The sequence below is a fragment of the Oncorhynchus kisutch genome, linkage group LG5, assembly GCF_002021735.2.
Source record: "Oncorhynchus kisutch isolate 150728-3 linkage group LG5, Okis_V2, whole genome shotgun sequence".
NCBI lineage: Eukaryota > Metazoa > Chordata > Actinopteri > Salmoniformes > Salmonidae > Oncorhynchus > Oncorhynchus kisutch.
In genome coordinates this window covers 9,356,551-9,373,470 of record NC_034178.2, presented here as the reverse complement: position 1 = coordinate 9,373,470, position 16,920 = coordinate 9,356,551, and the positions used below count along the sequence as shown (strand labels likewise).

The following is a 16,920-nucleotide window of genomic DNA, read 5'->3' as shown; positions in this document are numbered from 1 at the left end:
ATGTTAGTTGCATAGATAGCACAGTGCCTGTACGATTACATCACAGGGTTTATTTATTAATTTTTTTCTCCCCTTGTAGGCCTCATCATTTCTAGACAGAAACACCAAGAATTCACCCTGATCCAAGCACATGGCATTACATAGATTATACTGCCATCTTGTGGTGGTTGTATTATTTGTGAATTCCCGCCTGAGGTTCACGTCAAATCCCCCATGTGCTGTATGTCAAGAGTGGATTCACAGAGAACTTCTCCACAAAGTAACCACACAGAGTAACACATTGATATAACAACGAAATGAGGCCACCTCTAGTCCTTGAGGACCATATGGACTCAGGTTGTGTTCACTTCACTGCATCATTATTCAATGTTATTACTTTGCTTCTATGTGTCAAAAACAGCTGACATGTTTCAAGATCTTATTGGATCATATGAAGCCCAATTCTCATTGGTCTGCTTTATGAACAGGAAAGACTGCCATCATGTGGTTATAAGAGAAACTGCAGGACTGGAAATTGAATAACCTGATTTTTCTGTCTCACAAGGAAAGTATATTGGTATACAGGTATGATAAGCTATATCCCAATGTAGGTCCATGCATAGAGAGCTGCCTTTTTCCCTTACAAAATTAGGGCTACAAATCCCCCCTCAAGTAACATGTAACAGGTGTCATCTATTCTAAAACATCCTATGTAATCCATTTTTTTGCATTCACAATAATGAACCTGCATTTTTTGTGTGATTAACATTTACGTGTTATGTGCTGATGTCACCAGTGCACGTCAAAGTAATGGACATGCCAAAAAGACTGCACTAGTTCCTTAATATGCATATTTCATGCATCAGAGGTACAGTTTGCTATGGAAATCAGAATACTACATGATGCTCTCGTGCTTTAACCTCTTCTGCATCATAATATAATGGGGTGCAGCCTGTTCTCGTTAAGCACATACATTATGATGGAAATGGATTAGAACACTGTATGAATTATTTGTGGCGACAAATGTATGACTTGCTCTGAAATCTCTGTTGCTCTCGGGCTAATGTTTCGGGAATTCGGGGGGGTGAGAATGCAATCACATTTAGTCATTATCTCCACTGGAGAGAAGGAGCTTTCCCCTGATGTCGGTGGATTCTGAAAGGCTGGACCATGCAATAAATCTAGGTAGCGCGCTAATCTCCTTCCTGGTAATGGAAATACATTAGGAGACAGGAGTAAAACCGGAGCGATTAAAAGCAGAAACGTCCTGATGTTTCATTTCCTGAGTCGTTGGGAAATCTATTATCTTTTTAAATGATGGGCCTGATATCCGCTTCTTCTTCTTCTTCTTTCACTCATCAGACGGCGATTCCAGCGACGGCGATGCCTGATCGTGCTAAATAGTGCCAGGTCACATGGCCATAAGGGGTTAATATGGTTCATCTATTTCTCTTGCATCTATATATCTGGCATTAAGATGATCTTAGTGGGTGGTATTGATATGGAATAAATTATACCTCCTAAAATGATACCAGGAAGTCCTGATCTATTCGTATGATTGCTATTGGTTGTCATCACTTCCTGTTCCTGTCTATTATGAATTCAAGGGTGAATATTTAATCTAATCTGCCACATATTGGTCAGTGTTCCATAACATACATAATACAGCATCACAAAGAACAAAAGAACAGAAAGTTGTCTGAGTTTACGTTACCAAGAGCTGGGCTGAGTAGAACAGCTGTGCAGAGGCTTTTGTTACCTCCTACACACAGACAACAACAATAATCAAACCAGTTCAGGGCCATATGTGAATTGTGGCTGGCTGTATTTCAGTGAGCGTAACGTTTGTTTTTCAGACATAAAGCTCAGATATTATTCTCTAAGCCTTTCGGGTGGGGAAGGGGAGGTTCAGCTAACATATGGAATTGTTTTATGATGGTCATACCATGGGTCATTTAGCTATTTGATTTGGAATTGTAGGACCCCTGTAGGTATTCCACAAAAATATTTAATTTGGTCTTTACTACTATAGCCCATAGAAACGCATTGAATAACACATTCATAAATGGCCAAACAGATTTTGAAGTGTCTTTCCTATATTTAAGAGATATAAGAAAGCTAAGTAAATATTCTTGTTTTTTGGATACATATTTAACCCCCTTTTTTCCCCATTCATTTATTTTTTAACAGTTACCTTCAGACGAGTGACACTTGTGGAGATCATAAATCCAAAACGGAGAACACCATCGTATTTGTGAGAATCTCTCCTTTCCACAGTAGGGTCATATTAGTTTGTAGCCCAAACGGTTCAGACGCTACAAAGGTTTTCGTGAGAAGATCGATTTTGGGGACGTCTCATGGTCTGAAAAGCACTGCTGCAGCTCGGCCACCTTCCACCGTAGATGCAGAATTCTGACATAAGCAGATGCGGTGGATTGAGACGCAGCCCAATCAAAGAAACGGACATCTCCAGCTTAAACTGACAGATTTTGATGGAGATATTTTTACTATGTTACTTAGTTTGACGCATGGGTGCGTAAATAGACTCTTAAGGATTATGGTTCAGGGTCAGAGTTTCTCTTGGTCAGTCCACATGGTCAGTCCACATGGTCAGTCCACATGGTCAGTCCACATGGTCGGTCAGTCCACATGGTCAGTCCACATGGTCAGTCCACATGGTCAGTCCAAATTCAAGGATGTATTCAGTGAGGGGAAACATTTCAAACGTTGCAGATAGAAATGTGATGAATGATTACTGATTTAGAATGACAGACAATCCTATCTCTGTTCTACACCATACCTTTCTATCAGATAGAAATGCGATGAATAGACCTGACACGATTCCCCATACTACATTACCGGTACTCCTATCTGTCCTATGTGATACATTTCTAACTGAAATAGCACTGAACGGTCCCGTGGTTGGTACCTCATAGTGTAGAGCAGCGTCCCGTCATCCTTCAGTCTCAGTAGCTTGTTCGGTGTGGTCATGTTGTGGGCGATAGACTTTTTCCCGTTGAGGAAGAATGTGTCTGGGGTCCAGATATTACTGGCCAGGAGGTTGTTCAGAGGCAGCATCTCCATGGGTCCTTTGAAACACAGGCGCTCATCTTTCCAGCTTTGTCGGAAAAACACATCGATGGTGTATTCCTAAGGTGGAGAGAAACATAGTGTTGATACATGGTGAAAACACTCAAGAGTCAAAGCCCATGGGGCCAATTACATGGACACATACAGATCTGCTATTTTAATTTGATCACTCAGACTCAGAGGATGTTCCTGTGCAGGAGGAAATGCAACGTGTGGTGTACCTGAGATTTAAAAAGGTTTTCAAATATTATTATTTAGTTGATTATTTTATTTTATTAGATTTTATATTTTCGACTAACCTTACAACCCCTCTCCTCATTGGAGTAAACTAACAAACAACAACACTTCAGCTTCTACTTCCAGCTTCTACATGCTATCTTCAGGAAAGTATTGACTTTTTCAACATTTTGTTACATTACAGCAGTTTTCTAAAAATGGATTGAAGAATGAATAATCCTTCGCAATCTACACACAACACCCCATTATTACAAAGCAAAAACAGGTTGACATTTTTGCAAAAAATATATATATAAATAAATAAATGTATTTACATAAGTATTCAGACCATTTGCATTGAGACTCAAAATTGACCTCAAGGGCACATCCTGTTTCCATTGATCATCCTTGATGTTTCTACAACTTGATTGGAGTCCACCTGTGGTAAATTCAATTGATTGGACATGATTTCGAAAGGCACACAACTGTCTAAATAAAGTCCCACAGTTCATGTCAGAGCAAAAACCAAACCCTGAGGTTGAAGGAATTGTCCGTAGAGCTCCGAGACAGGATTGTGTCAAGGCACAGATCTGGGGAAGGGTTCCAAAAAATTTCTGCAGCATTGGAGTCCCTAAGAACACAGTGGTCACCATCATTCTTAAATGGAAGAAGTTTGGAACCACCAAGACTCTTCCGGTCGAGAAGAGTTGGTCAGGGAGGTGACCAAGAACACAATGGTCACTCTGACAGAGCTCTAGAGTTCCTCTGTGGAGAAAGGAGAATCTTCCAGAAGGACAACCATCTCTGCAGCACTCCACCAATCAGGCCTTTATGGAAGAGTGACCAGACAGAAGCCATTCCTCAGTAAAAGGCACATGACAGCCCACTTGGAGTTTGCCAAAAGGCACCTAAAGACTCTCAGACCATGAGAAACAAGATTCTCTGGTTTGAGGAAACCAAGATTGAACCCTTTGGCCTGAATGCCAAGCATCATGTCTGGAGGAAACCTGGCACCATCCCTACGGTGAAGCATGGTGGTGGCAGCATCATGCTGTGGGGATGTTTTTCAGCGGCAGGGACTGGGAGACAAGTCAGGATCGAGGCAAAGATGAACGGAGCAAAGTACAGAGTGATCCTTAATTAAAATCTGCTCCAGAGCGCTCAGGACCTCAAACTGGGGCAAAGGTTCCCCTTCCAACAGGAGAACGAGCCTAAGCAAGCAGCCAAGACAACGCAGGAGTGGCTTTGGGACAAGTCTCTGAATGTCCTTGAGTGGCCCAGCCAGAGCCCGGACTTGAACCCGATCGAACATCTCTGGAGAGACCTGAAAACAGCTGTGCAGCAACGCTCCCCATCCAACCTGACAGAGCTTGAGAGGATCTGCACATAAGAATGGGAGAAACTCCCCAAATACAGGTGTGCATGTAGCTTTATACCCAAGAAGTCTCGAAGCTGTAATCGCTGCCAAAGGTGTTTCAACAAAGTCCTGAGTAAAGGGACTAAGGCTGTAACCTAACAAATGTGGAAAAAGTCAAGGGGTCTGAATACCTTCTGAAGGCACTGTACTTTTTAGACACAATATATTTTGCAATAGTTATCTTTTATTTGTTTTTACTCCTGTCCTTCCACTACCCTCAACCCCTCCCGCCAATTTCTGAAGACCATCCAGTTTGATTTCTATTTGCCTTGTATTTTTTACTGTGCTTTTTCACTAAAGTTGTGAACCTATATACATTTTACGGACACAGTATGTATTTACATTTGTTATCTTGTTGTTATTAGTCCCACCCTTCAGCTCTAGTCAACCCCTCCCATACAGTTGAACTTTGGAAGTTTACATACACTTAGGTTGGAGTGATTAAAACTCAATCACTCCACAAATTTCTTGTTAACAAACTATAGTTTTGGCAAGTCGGTTAGGACATCTACTTTGTGCATGACACAAGTAATTTTTCCAACAATTGTTTACAGACAGATTATTTCACTTTTAATTCACTGTATCACAATTCCAGTGGGTCAGAAGTTTACAAGCTGTTTAAAGGCACAGTCCAGAGGACATCAGCCAAGACCTGAGAAAAACAATTGTAGACCTCCACAAGTCTGGTTCCCACCTTGGGAGCAATTTCCAAACGCCTGAAGGTACCATCATCATCTGTACAAACAATAGTACACAAGTATAAACACAATGGGATCACGCAGCCGTCATACCACTCAGGAAGGAGACGCGTTCTGTCTGCTAGAGATGAACGTACTTTGGAGCGAATAGTGCCAATCAATCACAGAACAACAGCAAAGGACCTTGTGAAGATGCTGGAGGAAACAGGTACAAAGGTATCTATATCCACAGTAAAACGAGTCCTATATCGACATAACCTGAAAGGCCGCTCAGCAAGGAAGAAGCCACTGTTCCAAAACCGCCATAAAAAAAGCCAAACTACGGTTTGCAACTGCACATGGGGACAAAGATCATACTTTTTGGAAAAATGTCCTCTGGTCTGATTAAACAAAAACATAACTGTTTGGCCATAATTACCATCATTACGTTTGGAGGAAAAAGGGGGTGGCTTGCAAGACGAAGAACACCATCCCAACCGTGAATCACGGGGGTGACAGCCTCATGTTGTGGGGGTGCTTTGGGAGAGACTGGTGCATTTCACATAATAGATGGCTCACGAGGAAGGAAAATTATGTGGATATATTAAAGCAACATCTCAAGACATCAGTCAGGAAGTTAAATCTTGGTCACAAAATGGTCTTCCAAATGGACAATGACCTCATGCATACTTCTAAGTTGTGGCAAAATGGCTTAAGGACAACAAAGTTAAGGTATTGGAGTGGCCATCACAAAGCCCTGACCTCAATCCTATGGAAAATGTGTGGGCAGAACTAAAAAAGTGTGTGCGAGCAAGGAGGCCTACAAACCTGACTCAGTTACACCAGCTCTGTCAGGAGGAATGGGCCAAAATTCACCCAACTTTTTGTGGGAAGCTTGTGGAAGCCTACCCAAAATGTTTGACCCAAGTAAAACATTTTAAAGGCAATGCTACCAAATACTAATTGAGTGTATGTAAATGTCTGACCCACTGGGAATGTGATGAAAGAAATAAAAGCTGAAATAGATCATTCTCTCTTCTATTATTCTGACATTTCACATTCTTAAAATAAAGTGGTGATCCTAACTGACCTTGTGAAAAACTGAGTTTAAATGTATTAGGCTAAGGTGTATTTAAACGTCCGACTTCAACTGTATCTCTTAACACCATCCATGTTGGATTTCCATTTGCCATATATATTTCAACGGTGCTGTGATGTTTCACAAAAGTACTGAACCTTTCTTTTGTCATAGTTTCTACAGAATGGGTGATTTGCAAAGTCATAATCAATCGATCAGTAATATAATCATATTTTTGGCCCCCAAAAAATCTTTGATTTACAATCTGTATAAACTATGAGAATAAAACGCTTTTTAAAGTTTGCTTTTAAAGACTTGATTTACACGAAAAGTGTATCAACGCCCACAAAAATATCCATGAATTATAATCCACATAATAATTCACATTTCCTGTTGCTGCAGGATTCTTTTCCTGCTGTGAAAAAAAACAATACTAAAAGCAGATTCTCCATTGAAATAACGTTTCAGTCCAGGACTGTGCTTAATCTGCATCCTGGAAAACAGGCCCATCATGTATTTCTTTATAAAATATTGATGTATTACTTAACAAAAATACGATGAATACATGTCATTTATATGCATCTAGGATAATTGTTGTGTGTTCGTAACATCTACAGGAGGGTTTGGAGTTGCTCCTTTTGCAAATAATTACATTAGTGGACGTCATTGAAACCGTGCATTATGAAATGGGCTGTAAATTGACTCACCATTTCAGTATCTGAAACTGGGCCAAAGCTTGTGACAAATATATTGGTTTTGATCTCCGTGACCTTTTCTGTGGATAGAATGGGATTTGGAATATGACCGTGAACATGAAGAGACAAGAGACAGGGACAAATTCAATTTATGAGTAATCATCATCGAGATTTCCATTTAAAATCTTTACAGCCTTCAATGACAGAAACCATTCTAAGGAAGTGAGTGCAGCTCTGTTCTCCAACCCCATTTTGGCAAATCCATGTTGGATGTATCCGTGTTACATTAGCGACATTTATAAAACAAGATTTAGAACGGGGGAGAAAAATTGATTAAAAAAATCACTAAGAACAAATCGGTGGAAGAATATTTTCTTTTCTCTAAGAGATGCAGGATATTTCTATTTTCCGGTGAACACTCTTCGACTCCCTCTCTCTCTCGTCTGAATAGAGGTCTGGATCTCAAGGTTACTTTTTGCAGATGGAGGTGGTGGTCATGAGGGGGGCTGTGTGATATATATGGCGTGTTGGCAGTGCAGTTCCTTCTCACTTAGGATTGATCTATTACTGTGATTGCTTTGCTCTTGGAATGTATTCCAGTCAATGCAAATCTGTATATTAGAACAGTCTCTTCTATTTTTCTCACTGAATCCAAGAAGTCTATCGAGTGTGATTTTACAGAGGGGGAAAATGCTATGCTGGATCACAAATTATGTATGAGGCTAAGCATTGGCATACTGCAGTTTCATGAGCCCCCCCCCCCCCCCCCCCCCCCCCCCCTCCCACCCCCCGTTTAATAGCTTATCTCATGCTATTCTAAACATTTTGCCATGAAACTGAGTGAAAATGTTGCGGTTTTAAAGTTAATTTGCTAATCATTTTGCCATGGCTTATGATGTGTTCATATGCTATCTGGGGGAGAGGTGACCTCCAGGGGGCCCCCAACCAAAAAGAAAACGCCCCAGAGCTTGCCCCCCCCCGCCACGTGGGGCCACACAGCACCTCTCGGTATGGAGCGCAGTTCACTATGCATTTATCATCTCATCAGCTGGTAACTTTTCTTCTTGTGACAGGTCAATTTGCTGCAGCATAACCTGCATAGTCTTTAGGCTACAGTAATATAATTGCTTTAAATCAGTGCACACGCAGGCACACTCTCTTAGTGTTTCTCTTTCCCATCAAATCCCTTCAAGTTGCAAAAGAACCAAAATACACTTCAGTATAAATTCTAACAAAGACAAACTGTACGTTGAAACAGAAACATCCACATTTTACACTGTATTTTGGTTCTATAAATCTCCTGCATCAACATGCTACAATGGTTCTGCTGCACCTGGCTTGAGTGTACTCTGAGGAAATCTAATGTCAAATAAGGGATTTTCCGGAACACAAGAGTATTAGTGAATGACATTTGCCCCAATAAAATTAATACTGATATAATACTGCATTGTACTGTACTGTATTGCATTGCATCGTACTGTACTGTATTGCATTGCATCGTACTGTACTGCATTGTACTGTATTGTATTGCATTGTACTGCTTTGTACTGTAACCTCTAGTGATATGAGTTTGGATCAGAGTGGTCTGTAAGTCGGTATTCATTACCTCCAAGTCCTGGTCTGAGTCTGTTGTCGTAGCCGTCCAGCAGTCCGTCCAGTATCCGTGTGAAGATGGTGATGTTGTCATTAGCCTCTGCCTCTTTCAATGCCTCTGCTGTGGTCTGGCCAAGACTGGGAAAGACAGAACATCAATCAGGCTGGTTAGTTCCACATACTGTAACATGGAGACTGCTTGACGAGGCTAGTGTCGATGTCAATAAAGCACATCATCGTTGGACATGTACAGTATATCTACTGTTCAAATGAGGATGTAATGCAGTGTATAGTCAGATTGGATGGTAAACGCTTCACTTACCCCACGTGACATGTAATACACACCAGCAAGACAGAGATCCACACGTGTTTCATTGTAGAAAAGCTGGGCATTTTGTCCTCTATGTCTGGAATAACAGCATATAATCCACAATCAGTACTTTCAGTAGTATGTATTGTCATCATACTTCCACTCCTACTTATCCTACACTATACTCCTACATTATACTCCTACCAGACAATTATTACTACAGTACTACTAACACTATAGTACACTAATGATACTGTAAGTACATTGGTGTTATACTGTACCCCACCCTTCCCCAATACACACACCTGACCACACACACTTTCAACTAGCAGCCCTATAATGGACCTACAAGAGTAATCAGTAGGCTAACCTTGATAGAATAATTGTTTGAATCTGTGAATATACCAGTAATGTCTTTCTACATTCCTGGCTGACGTCCTTGTGTGCATTCATTTTGCCCAATGCTAAACACCTTGTTGCAGCAGTATTATAACATCTCCCCCTTTTGCTGCAACTGTTCGTGTTCGCAGTAGCACTGTATTGGTGGTCCTCACTGCGTATGAATTCGCAGGCAGTGCAATAGGTTTTCAATGTAGGCTAATGATGTACCCTCGCTGTTCCCTTTCCCCAGACACCCCCCCCCCCCCACCCCCACCACTCATACCCCCCTAACAAAAGAGGGAAGGAGGGTGAGAGTGCTTCTGATGCCATCCTCATGCATAAAAGAGGGTTAAAAATCAATTACCTGTAGAGAGAGCCATCATCTTGATTTAAATCCAGGTTAGAAACCGAAACAAAACCCGCAGCAATGAAAGTCAAGGGTATGCTGCTGCTCCTTCAGAGGGATTTAGATATTCTCCGTTTATATTTGCCACCGCAGGCAGTCTCGATCGTGTATTGTTCTCTCCTGATTTGCTTGACTGACTTCCTACTCATGTCAAGCAGATGTTTGCGTCTTTTGCTGCCACCTCCTTCCCGCCTTTTGGAGATGAGAGGTTTTAATGCCGAGCCCTCATCTTTGGTCGTGACAACAACGTTTTTCGTGTCACATACCCTTGGTCTCAAGTAATTTCTCCACTCAGAGCGGACTAGCGGCCCGGCGCCCCATCTAAATCAGAAATCACACTCACCTCCAGTTGCCGCTCACATGCACACACTGCAACGATTTGCTAACCGGTGCGTTATCATAGGTGCGACAGTGAAAACGATCCTCCAGGAACTCCAAGCGTCACTTAACTTTCCCCTGTTATCTTACTTGCCACTGTAGGCTACTCTAGCCTATGCACATTGCTTTGGTTAGTTAAAACGTAATCCTCTCCCGCAAGCTAATATACTGTCTAGTCGAAATCAATTTAATGAATGAGGGGCAGTGGGTTGATCCATCCAGAATAAGAAAAAAATAATGCTATATCCCAAGGACCCAATAAAACGGTTTACCTATTCAGCTACATGTTCAATTTTGGTCCTCTCTGTTTACCTAGCCTTTTCTCTCATTCAGTGGGAAATGCGTCGGCTTTGTTGAGAAGAAATTGCCCGCTTATTATAGCTTTAATGCACATGGTACTGCTGCCTCCAGAGTACTGCCTATGATTTCGATCCGACCTATTATGCCACGATGACTCACCAGCCTAAGGTCCATCATTGAGAATTATAACCGTAATGACTCGAGGAAATCGAGAATGAACGCACTCAAATATTAAAAGAAGGACCGCAATAAATCAATGTCTATCAAAAGGTGTGATTAGACAATCTTTCCTGAAAAAACAACAACTTTTTTTTTTTAACAGTTATCCTACATCAAACAAAGTCGTTATACCAATTGCCATGAGAGGGTACTCTAACTCCATATCTATCTTTTGACAGAACATTATGCTGACTAATCATATTTCACTCTACTGTAGCACGGTATTCATTACAATCAGTAGTTGACAGTTCAGTTTGACATATCTATAATGCGTGAATTATTTGCACCAAGTAGACACATGTTGCACTGTCTTGTAAATTGCTAGGTATGTCTGAGTTATTTAAGTGGTGCTAAGGTGTTTCAGCTCCGTCCCTATAGCGCGTTCTGACCCTACCGTAATTCCATCGGGTGGTGCTAAAACTAACTTGTGCATGGAAAACACTCATTCCTAAAGTACAATGCTTATCATATAAAGCACTTCCAGTGTTTGGGAAAGAGGGTATGCCAAGTGTGTCCTATTATAAGAACATCTCATGGTCCAAAAACAATTAACCCACTGCATACCTACTATAGCGACGCCTACAACTAAATGGACTCAATTACAGACTTGACACTGTGTTGTATGTTACCAGGTGTGCGTTATCACCGTATATATAAATCATAATCACCTTGTGTGACTGTGCAGGTGTAAATAAAAGTGTTTTACTGAGTCATATTTCCTCTTTTCGTCCCGTCCCCCCCCCAGGAATGCAGTCGATGGAAACAAGAAGTTGTTTGCAATCTATGATACCAGGTAAGTACATCAGTCAGTTAGACTAACAGTCCCCACGGGCTCGAATGGTCGATTTTGATTATTGAATGGGGCTTGGAGGAAGGGAGATAGACCCCTTATGACACTTTGCATCAGGTATAGCAATTCAGTCTAGGCCTACATCTATTTGGCCCATTATGTGAAATCTTATAGGGATTAGAACATATTCAGGTTTAGAGTCAATTAGATGAATATCTGGAGTGAGCGGGGTTGGCTCCAATCCAAGCCATTACCTTTACTGCCTCCACCGGTGGCATCTTTGCCAGTAGCCTACATACATTTCAGTGAGGAGTATAGTTATTTCATGTCTCCCTGTTGCATAGAGAGAGAGGAGAGAAATCCGAAATACGAGGGATGTCAAACCGAACAGATCTGAAGGGTGTGAAAAGCCAACGACTTCTTCCACGAGAACTTGCCAATCGAATAATCTGATTTGTAAACATATTGTACCGTTTTTGCGTTGCACTTTTTTCCCCACCTAAACAGTAAGGAATGTGGGCTTTTCTGAGTGGAAAATTATTTAGTGTTCTTTCAGCGCCAGTGATTGTAGCTGTCGTTTGTTGCGCACAAAGGTGAGTGATCTCTCTAGTAAAAGTGTGACGGGAAAAACGAACGTGCAATTTTGTAGTAAACATAATCTTTTTTGTTGTTGTTTCAGCGTGAATGAACCAGGGAACATGTCTTTTGTGAAAGAGACGGTGGACAAACTACTAAAAGGATATGATATTCGTCTTCGACCAGACTTTGGAGGTACGTTTTCAAAAGTGGGGCAACCATGTTGCAGCGTGTCCATGTTTACTATGCAGATTCGCACATCTTGGGCTCATATTGCAGCCATTTTTCGAATTCATTGTCATTGTAAATTATACCATTGCATTTGCATTACAGGGGCCCCTGTTGCAGTTGGCATGAGTATAGATGTGGCGAGCATAGACATGGTATCCGAAGTCAACATGGTGAGTGAACCCCCCCCCCCCATACTGTAAACATTGGGACTCACACAATTGCGTTTTTTGCTTTGCCCACTTTCATATAGTACTTGAATATGTTTCTCCTGGGATTCACGAACTGCGTAAACTTTCATTCAAAGTCATTCAATAATGTCCTACAATTAGAGTTATTGTGTGCCTAACTATGTTTCACAATGCTTGTATTCAGCCAATATCACGTTAGATACCAGCCGCTGTCCATCAGACTAGTGCTGAAAACATATGGTCTACATGTAGGATGCAGAGTGGTACTCTGCTCTGCACTCTTTTGTCAGTTGTCTTGTGTTTGTATGTGTGTTTTTACTCAAACTCAACTCAACATTTCTGAGTCATTCTCCCCTTGATCTTGTTCTTCAGTTGTGCTACATGTATTGGTATGTGGCATTGGAAAGTGAAAAGTACAGTATGTTCAGCATCTCCAGCACTTCAAAGAGGAGTATTAGAAGCTTAGACATGGGCATTCTCTCTCTCTCTTGCTCTCTCTCGCTCTCTCTCTCTCACAATTCAATTCAATTCAATTTGCCTTATTGACCTGAAGTAACAATGTACATATTGCCAAAGCTTACTTTGGAGATTTACAATATTAACATCATTAAAATAATAATAATCTATTGTCAACAGGACAACAGCAACAACGATAATCAAGGGTCAAAATAACCATACATTGAACAATGGCATAGAGGACATGTGCAGGTTGGTTGGTCTGACAGACACTGTACCTCATCTTATGGCAGGCAGCAATGAAGTGCCCTGCCAACGCAGAGCTCTCTGCGTCCTCCCCCAACAGGCCGGGTAGTTTGTTCTCATCAGAGAGGTCTTTGAAACCTTGAATACGTTTTTTTATTACTCTCTCTCTCCCAGCTCTCTCTCTTTCTCTCTTTCTCTCTCTCGCTCTCTCAAGCTCTCTCTCTCTCTTTCACTCTCAAGCTCTCTCTCTCACGAACGCACGTGCACACACACACACGTACCTCTACACCCCCACTCCGCACACACCTTTACCCTCCCCTGCATCTGTGGCTTGTCTTTGAATACACCTGCCTGGGCTCAACTTCTTACAACTGTGCATGTGCAGTGTGTATCCTGGAAAGTGGCGCAGCATGTGCACAGCAGCTGTTCGCGTTTCTATCAGAAATAATGATCTCTGGGCTGCTCCCCTATCTGGGACTGGCATTTCAGGTGAGAAGCCACTTAATTCGCCATGTGCGCAGGATACAACAGTACAGTGAAATTCTTACCTTGAGAATGCAGTGTTAATAATAATTAATAATAATAATAATATAGATAACAAAAAAATATTTAAATAATAACTACAATGTGAGATAAAAAAAAAAACATATCACATTTACATAAATAAGGCAGAGTCAGTCTTCCCAAACGTTTGACCTCTGTCATTGCCAACAAAGGGTATATAACAAAGTATTGAGATAAACTTTTGTTATTGACCAAATACTTATTTTCCACCATCATTTGCAAATAAATTCATTAAAAATCCTACAATGTGATTTTCTGGATTTGTTTTCTCTCATTTTGTCTGTCATAGTTGAAGTGTACCTATGATGAAAATTACAGGCCTCCTTCATATTTTTAAGTGATAGAACTTGCACAATTTGCCCCACTGTATATAGAGAAAAGAGTCAGCCCGAGAATTTAACCCTGTGGCACCCCCATAGACAGCCAGAGTTCCAGACAACAGGCCCTCCGATTTGACACACTGTACTCTATCTGAGAAGTAGTTAGTGAACCAGTCGAGGAAGTCATTAGATAAATCAAATCAAATTTTATTTGTCACATACACATGGTTAGCAGATGTTAATGCGAGTGTAGCGAAATGCTTGTGCTTCTCGTTCCGACCATGCAGTAATATCTAACAAGTAATCTAACAATTTCACAAGAACTACCTTAAACACACAAGTGTAAAGGAATGAATAAGAATATGTACATAAAAATATATGGATGAGCGATAGCCGAACGGCATAGTCAAGATGCAGTAGATGGTATAGAGTACAGTATATACATATGGGATGAGTAGTGTAGGGTATGTAAACATTATATAAAGTGGCATTGTTTAAAGTGGCTAGTGATACATTTATTACATCCAATTTTTTATTATTAATGTGGCTAGAGATTTGAGTCAGTATGTTGGCAGCAGCCACTCAATGTTAGTGATGGCTGTTTAACAGTGATGGTCTTGAGATAGAAGCTGTTTTTCAGTCTCTTAGTCCCAGCTTTGATGCACCTGTACTGACCTCACCTACTGGATGATAGCGGGGTGAACAGGCAGTGGCTTGGGTGGTTGTTGTCCTTGAGGATCTTTTTGGCCTTCCTGTGGCATCGGTTGGTGTAGGTGTCCTGGAGGGCAGGTAGTTGCCCCCGGTGATGCGATGTGCAGACCTCACTACCCTCTGGAGAGCCTTGCAGTTGTGTGCAGAGCAGTTGCCGTACCAGGTGATACAGTCCGACAGGATGCTCTCAATTGTGCATCTGTAAAAGTTTGTGAGTTTTTGGTGACAAGCCGAATTTCTTCAGCCTCCTGAGGTTGAAGAGGCGCTGCTCCGCCTTCTTCCCCATGCTGTCTGTGTGGGTGGACCAATTCAGTTTGTCCGAGATGTGTACGCCGAGGAACTTAACATGTTCCACCTTCTCCACTACTGTCCCGTTGATGTGGATAGAGGGCTGCTCCCTCTGCTGTTTCCTGAAGTCCACGATCATCTCCTTCGTTTTGTTGATATTGAGTGTGAGGTTATTTTCCTGACACCACACTCCGAGGGCCCTCTCCTCCTCCCTGTAGACCGTCTCATCATTTTTGGTAATCAAGCCTACCACTGTAGTGTCGTCTGCAAACTTGATGATTGAGTTGGAGGCATGCATGGCCACGCAGTCATGAGTGAACAGGGAGTACAGGAGAGGGCTGAGAACACACCATTGTGGGGCCCCAGTGTTGAGGATCAGCGGGGTGGGGATGTTGTTTCCTACCCTCACCACCTGGGGGCGGCCCGTCAGGAAGTCCAGGACCCAGTTGCACAGGGCGGGGTCAAGACCCAGGGTCTCGAGCTTAATGATGAGTTTGGAGGGTACTATGGTGTTAAATGATGAGCTGTAGTCCATGAACAGCATTCTTACATAGGATTTCCTCTTGTCCAGATGGGTTAGGGCAGTGTGCAGTGTGATTGCGATTGCGTCGTCTGTGGACCTATTGGGGCGGTAAGCAAATTGGAGTAGGTCTAGGGTGTCAGGTAGGGTGGATGTGATATGGTCCTTGACTAGTCTATCAAAGTACTTCATGATGACGGAAGTGAGTGCTACGGGGCGATAGTCATTTAGCTCAGTTGCCTTAGCTTCCTTGGGAACAGGAATAATGGTGGCCCTCTTGAAGCATGTGGGAACAGCAGACTGGGATAAGGATTGATTGAATATGTCCGTAAACACACCAGCCAGCTGGTCTGCGCATGCTCTGAGGACGTGGCTAGGGATGCCGTCTGGGCCGGCAGCCTTGCGAGGGTTAACATGTTTAAATGTTTTACTTACGTTGGCTGCAGTGAAGGAGACCTCGCAGGTTTTGGTAGTGGGCCGTGTCCGTGACACTGTATTGTCCTCAAAGTGAGCAAAGAAGTTGTTTAGTTTGTCTGGTTTTCTTTTTATAGTCCGTGATTGACTGTAGACCCTGCCACATACCTCTCATGTCTGAGCCAAAGAATTGCGACTCTACTTTGTCTCTATACTGACGCTTAGCTTGTTTGATTGCCTTTTGGAGGGAATAGCTCCACTATTTGTATTCGGTCATGTTTCCGGTCGCCTTGCCCTGTTTAAAAGCAGTGGTTCGCGCTTTCAGTTTTTCGTGAATGCTGCCATCAATCCAGTTGCTGCGGGGGGATGCAGAGCTGTTGGCCGGGGTTGGGGTAGACAGGTGGAAAGTGTGGCCAGCCGTAGAGAAATGCTTATTGAAATTCTCAATTATCGTGGATTTATCGGTGGTGACAGTGTTTCCTAGCCTCAGCTCAGTGGGCAGCTGAGAGGAGGTGCTCTTATTGGACTTTACAGTGTCCCAAAACGTTTTGGAATTAGTGCTGCAGGATGCAAATTTCTGTTTGAAAAAGCTAGCCTTTGCTTTCCTAACTGACTGTGTTTATTTTTTCTTGACTTCTGAAAAGTTACATATCGCGGGGACTATTCGAAGCTAGTGAAGTGCGCCACAGGATGTTTTTGTGCTGGTCAAGGGCAGTCAAGTCTGGAGTGAACCAAGGGCTATATCTGTTCTTAGTTGGGTGAAAGGGCATGCTTATTTAAGATGGTGAGAAAGGCACTTTTGAAGAACAACCAGGCATCCTCTACTGACGGGATGAGGTCAATATCCTTCCAAGATACCTGGGCCAGGTCGATCAGA

At 42.2% G+C, this 16,920-nt stretch overlaps 2 protein-coding genes across 6 annotated transcripts in view; one reads left to right on the top strand and one right to left on the bottom strand.

The window, feature by feature from the left end:
• LOC109890415 (gamma-aminobutyric acid receptor subunit alpha-5-like) overlaps positions 1 to 10,668 on the bottom strand; it is a 30,410-nt gene extending 19,742 nt beyond the window's left edge. Inside the window, exons 1-5 of the mRNA XM_031824356.1 lie at positions 9,801 to 10,668; positions 9,068 to 9,152; positions 8,759 to 8,883; positions 7,165 to 7,232; positions 2,909 to 3,129 (exon numbers count right to left, since the gene is read on the bottom strand). Of these exons, the coding sequence (XP_031680216.1) occupies positions 2,909 to 3,129; positions 7,165 to 7,232; positions 8,759 to 8,883; positions 9,068 to 9,152; positions 9,801 to 9,819 (518 nt within the window). The 5' untranslated portion in view covers positions 9,820 to 10,668. The remainder of the gene's footprint in view (positions 1 to 2,908; positions 3,130 to 7,164; positions 7,233 to 8,758; positions 8,884 to 9,067; positions 9,153 to 9,800) is intronic.
• The window catches only part of LOC109890611 (gamma-aminobutyric acid receptor subunit beta-3), a 57,469-nt gene that overhangs the window by 14,799 nt on the left and 25,750 nt on the right, over positions 1 to 16,920 (top strand). For 2 of the 5 annotated variants that reach the window (XM_031824351.1, XM_031824354.1), the window contains exons 2-4: positions 11,485 to 11,532; positions 12,209 to 12,300; positions 12,439 to 12,506. In XM_031824351.1, the coding sequence (XP_031680211.1) occupies positions 11,485 to 11,532; positions 12,209 to 12,300; positions 12,439 to 12,506 (208 nt within the window). Of the gene's footprint in view, positions 1 to 11,484; positions 11,533 to 11,816; positions 12,123 to 12,208; positions 12,301 to 12,438; positions 12,507 to 16,920 lie in introns of those variants that run through there. The other 3 variants (XM_031824352.1, XM_031824353.1, XM_031824355.1) reach the window with 2 other exon arrangements.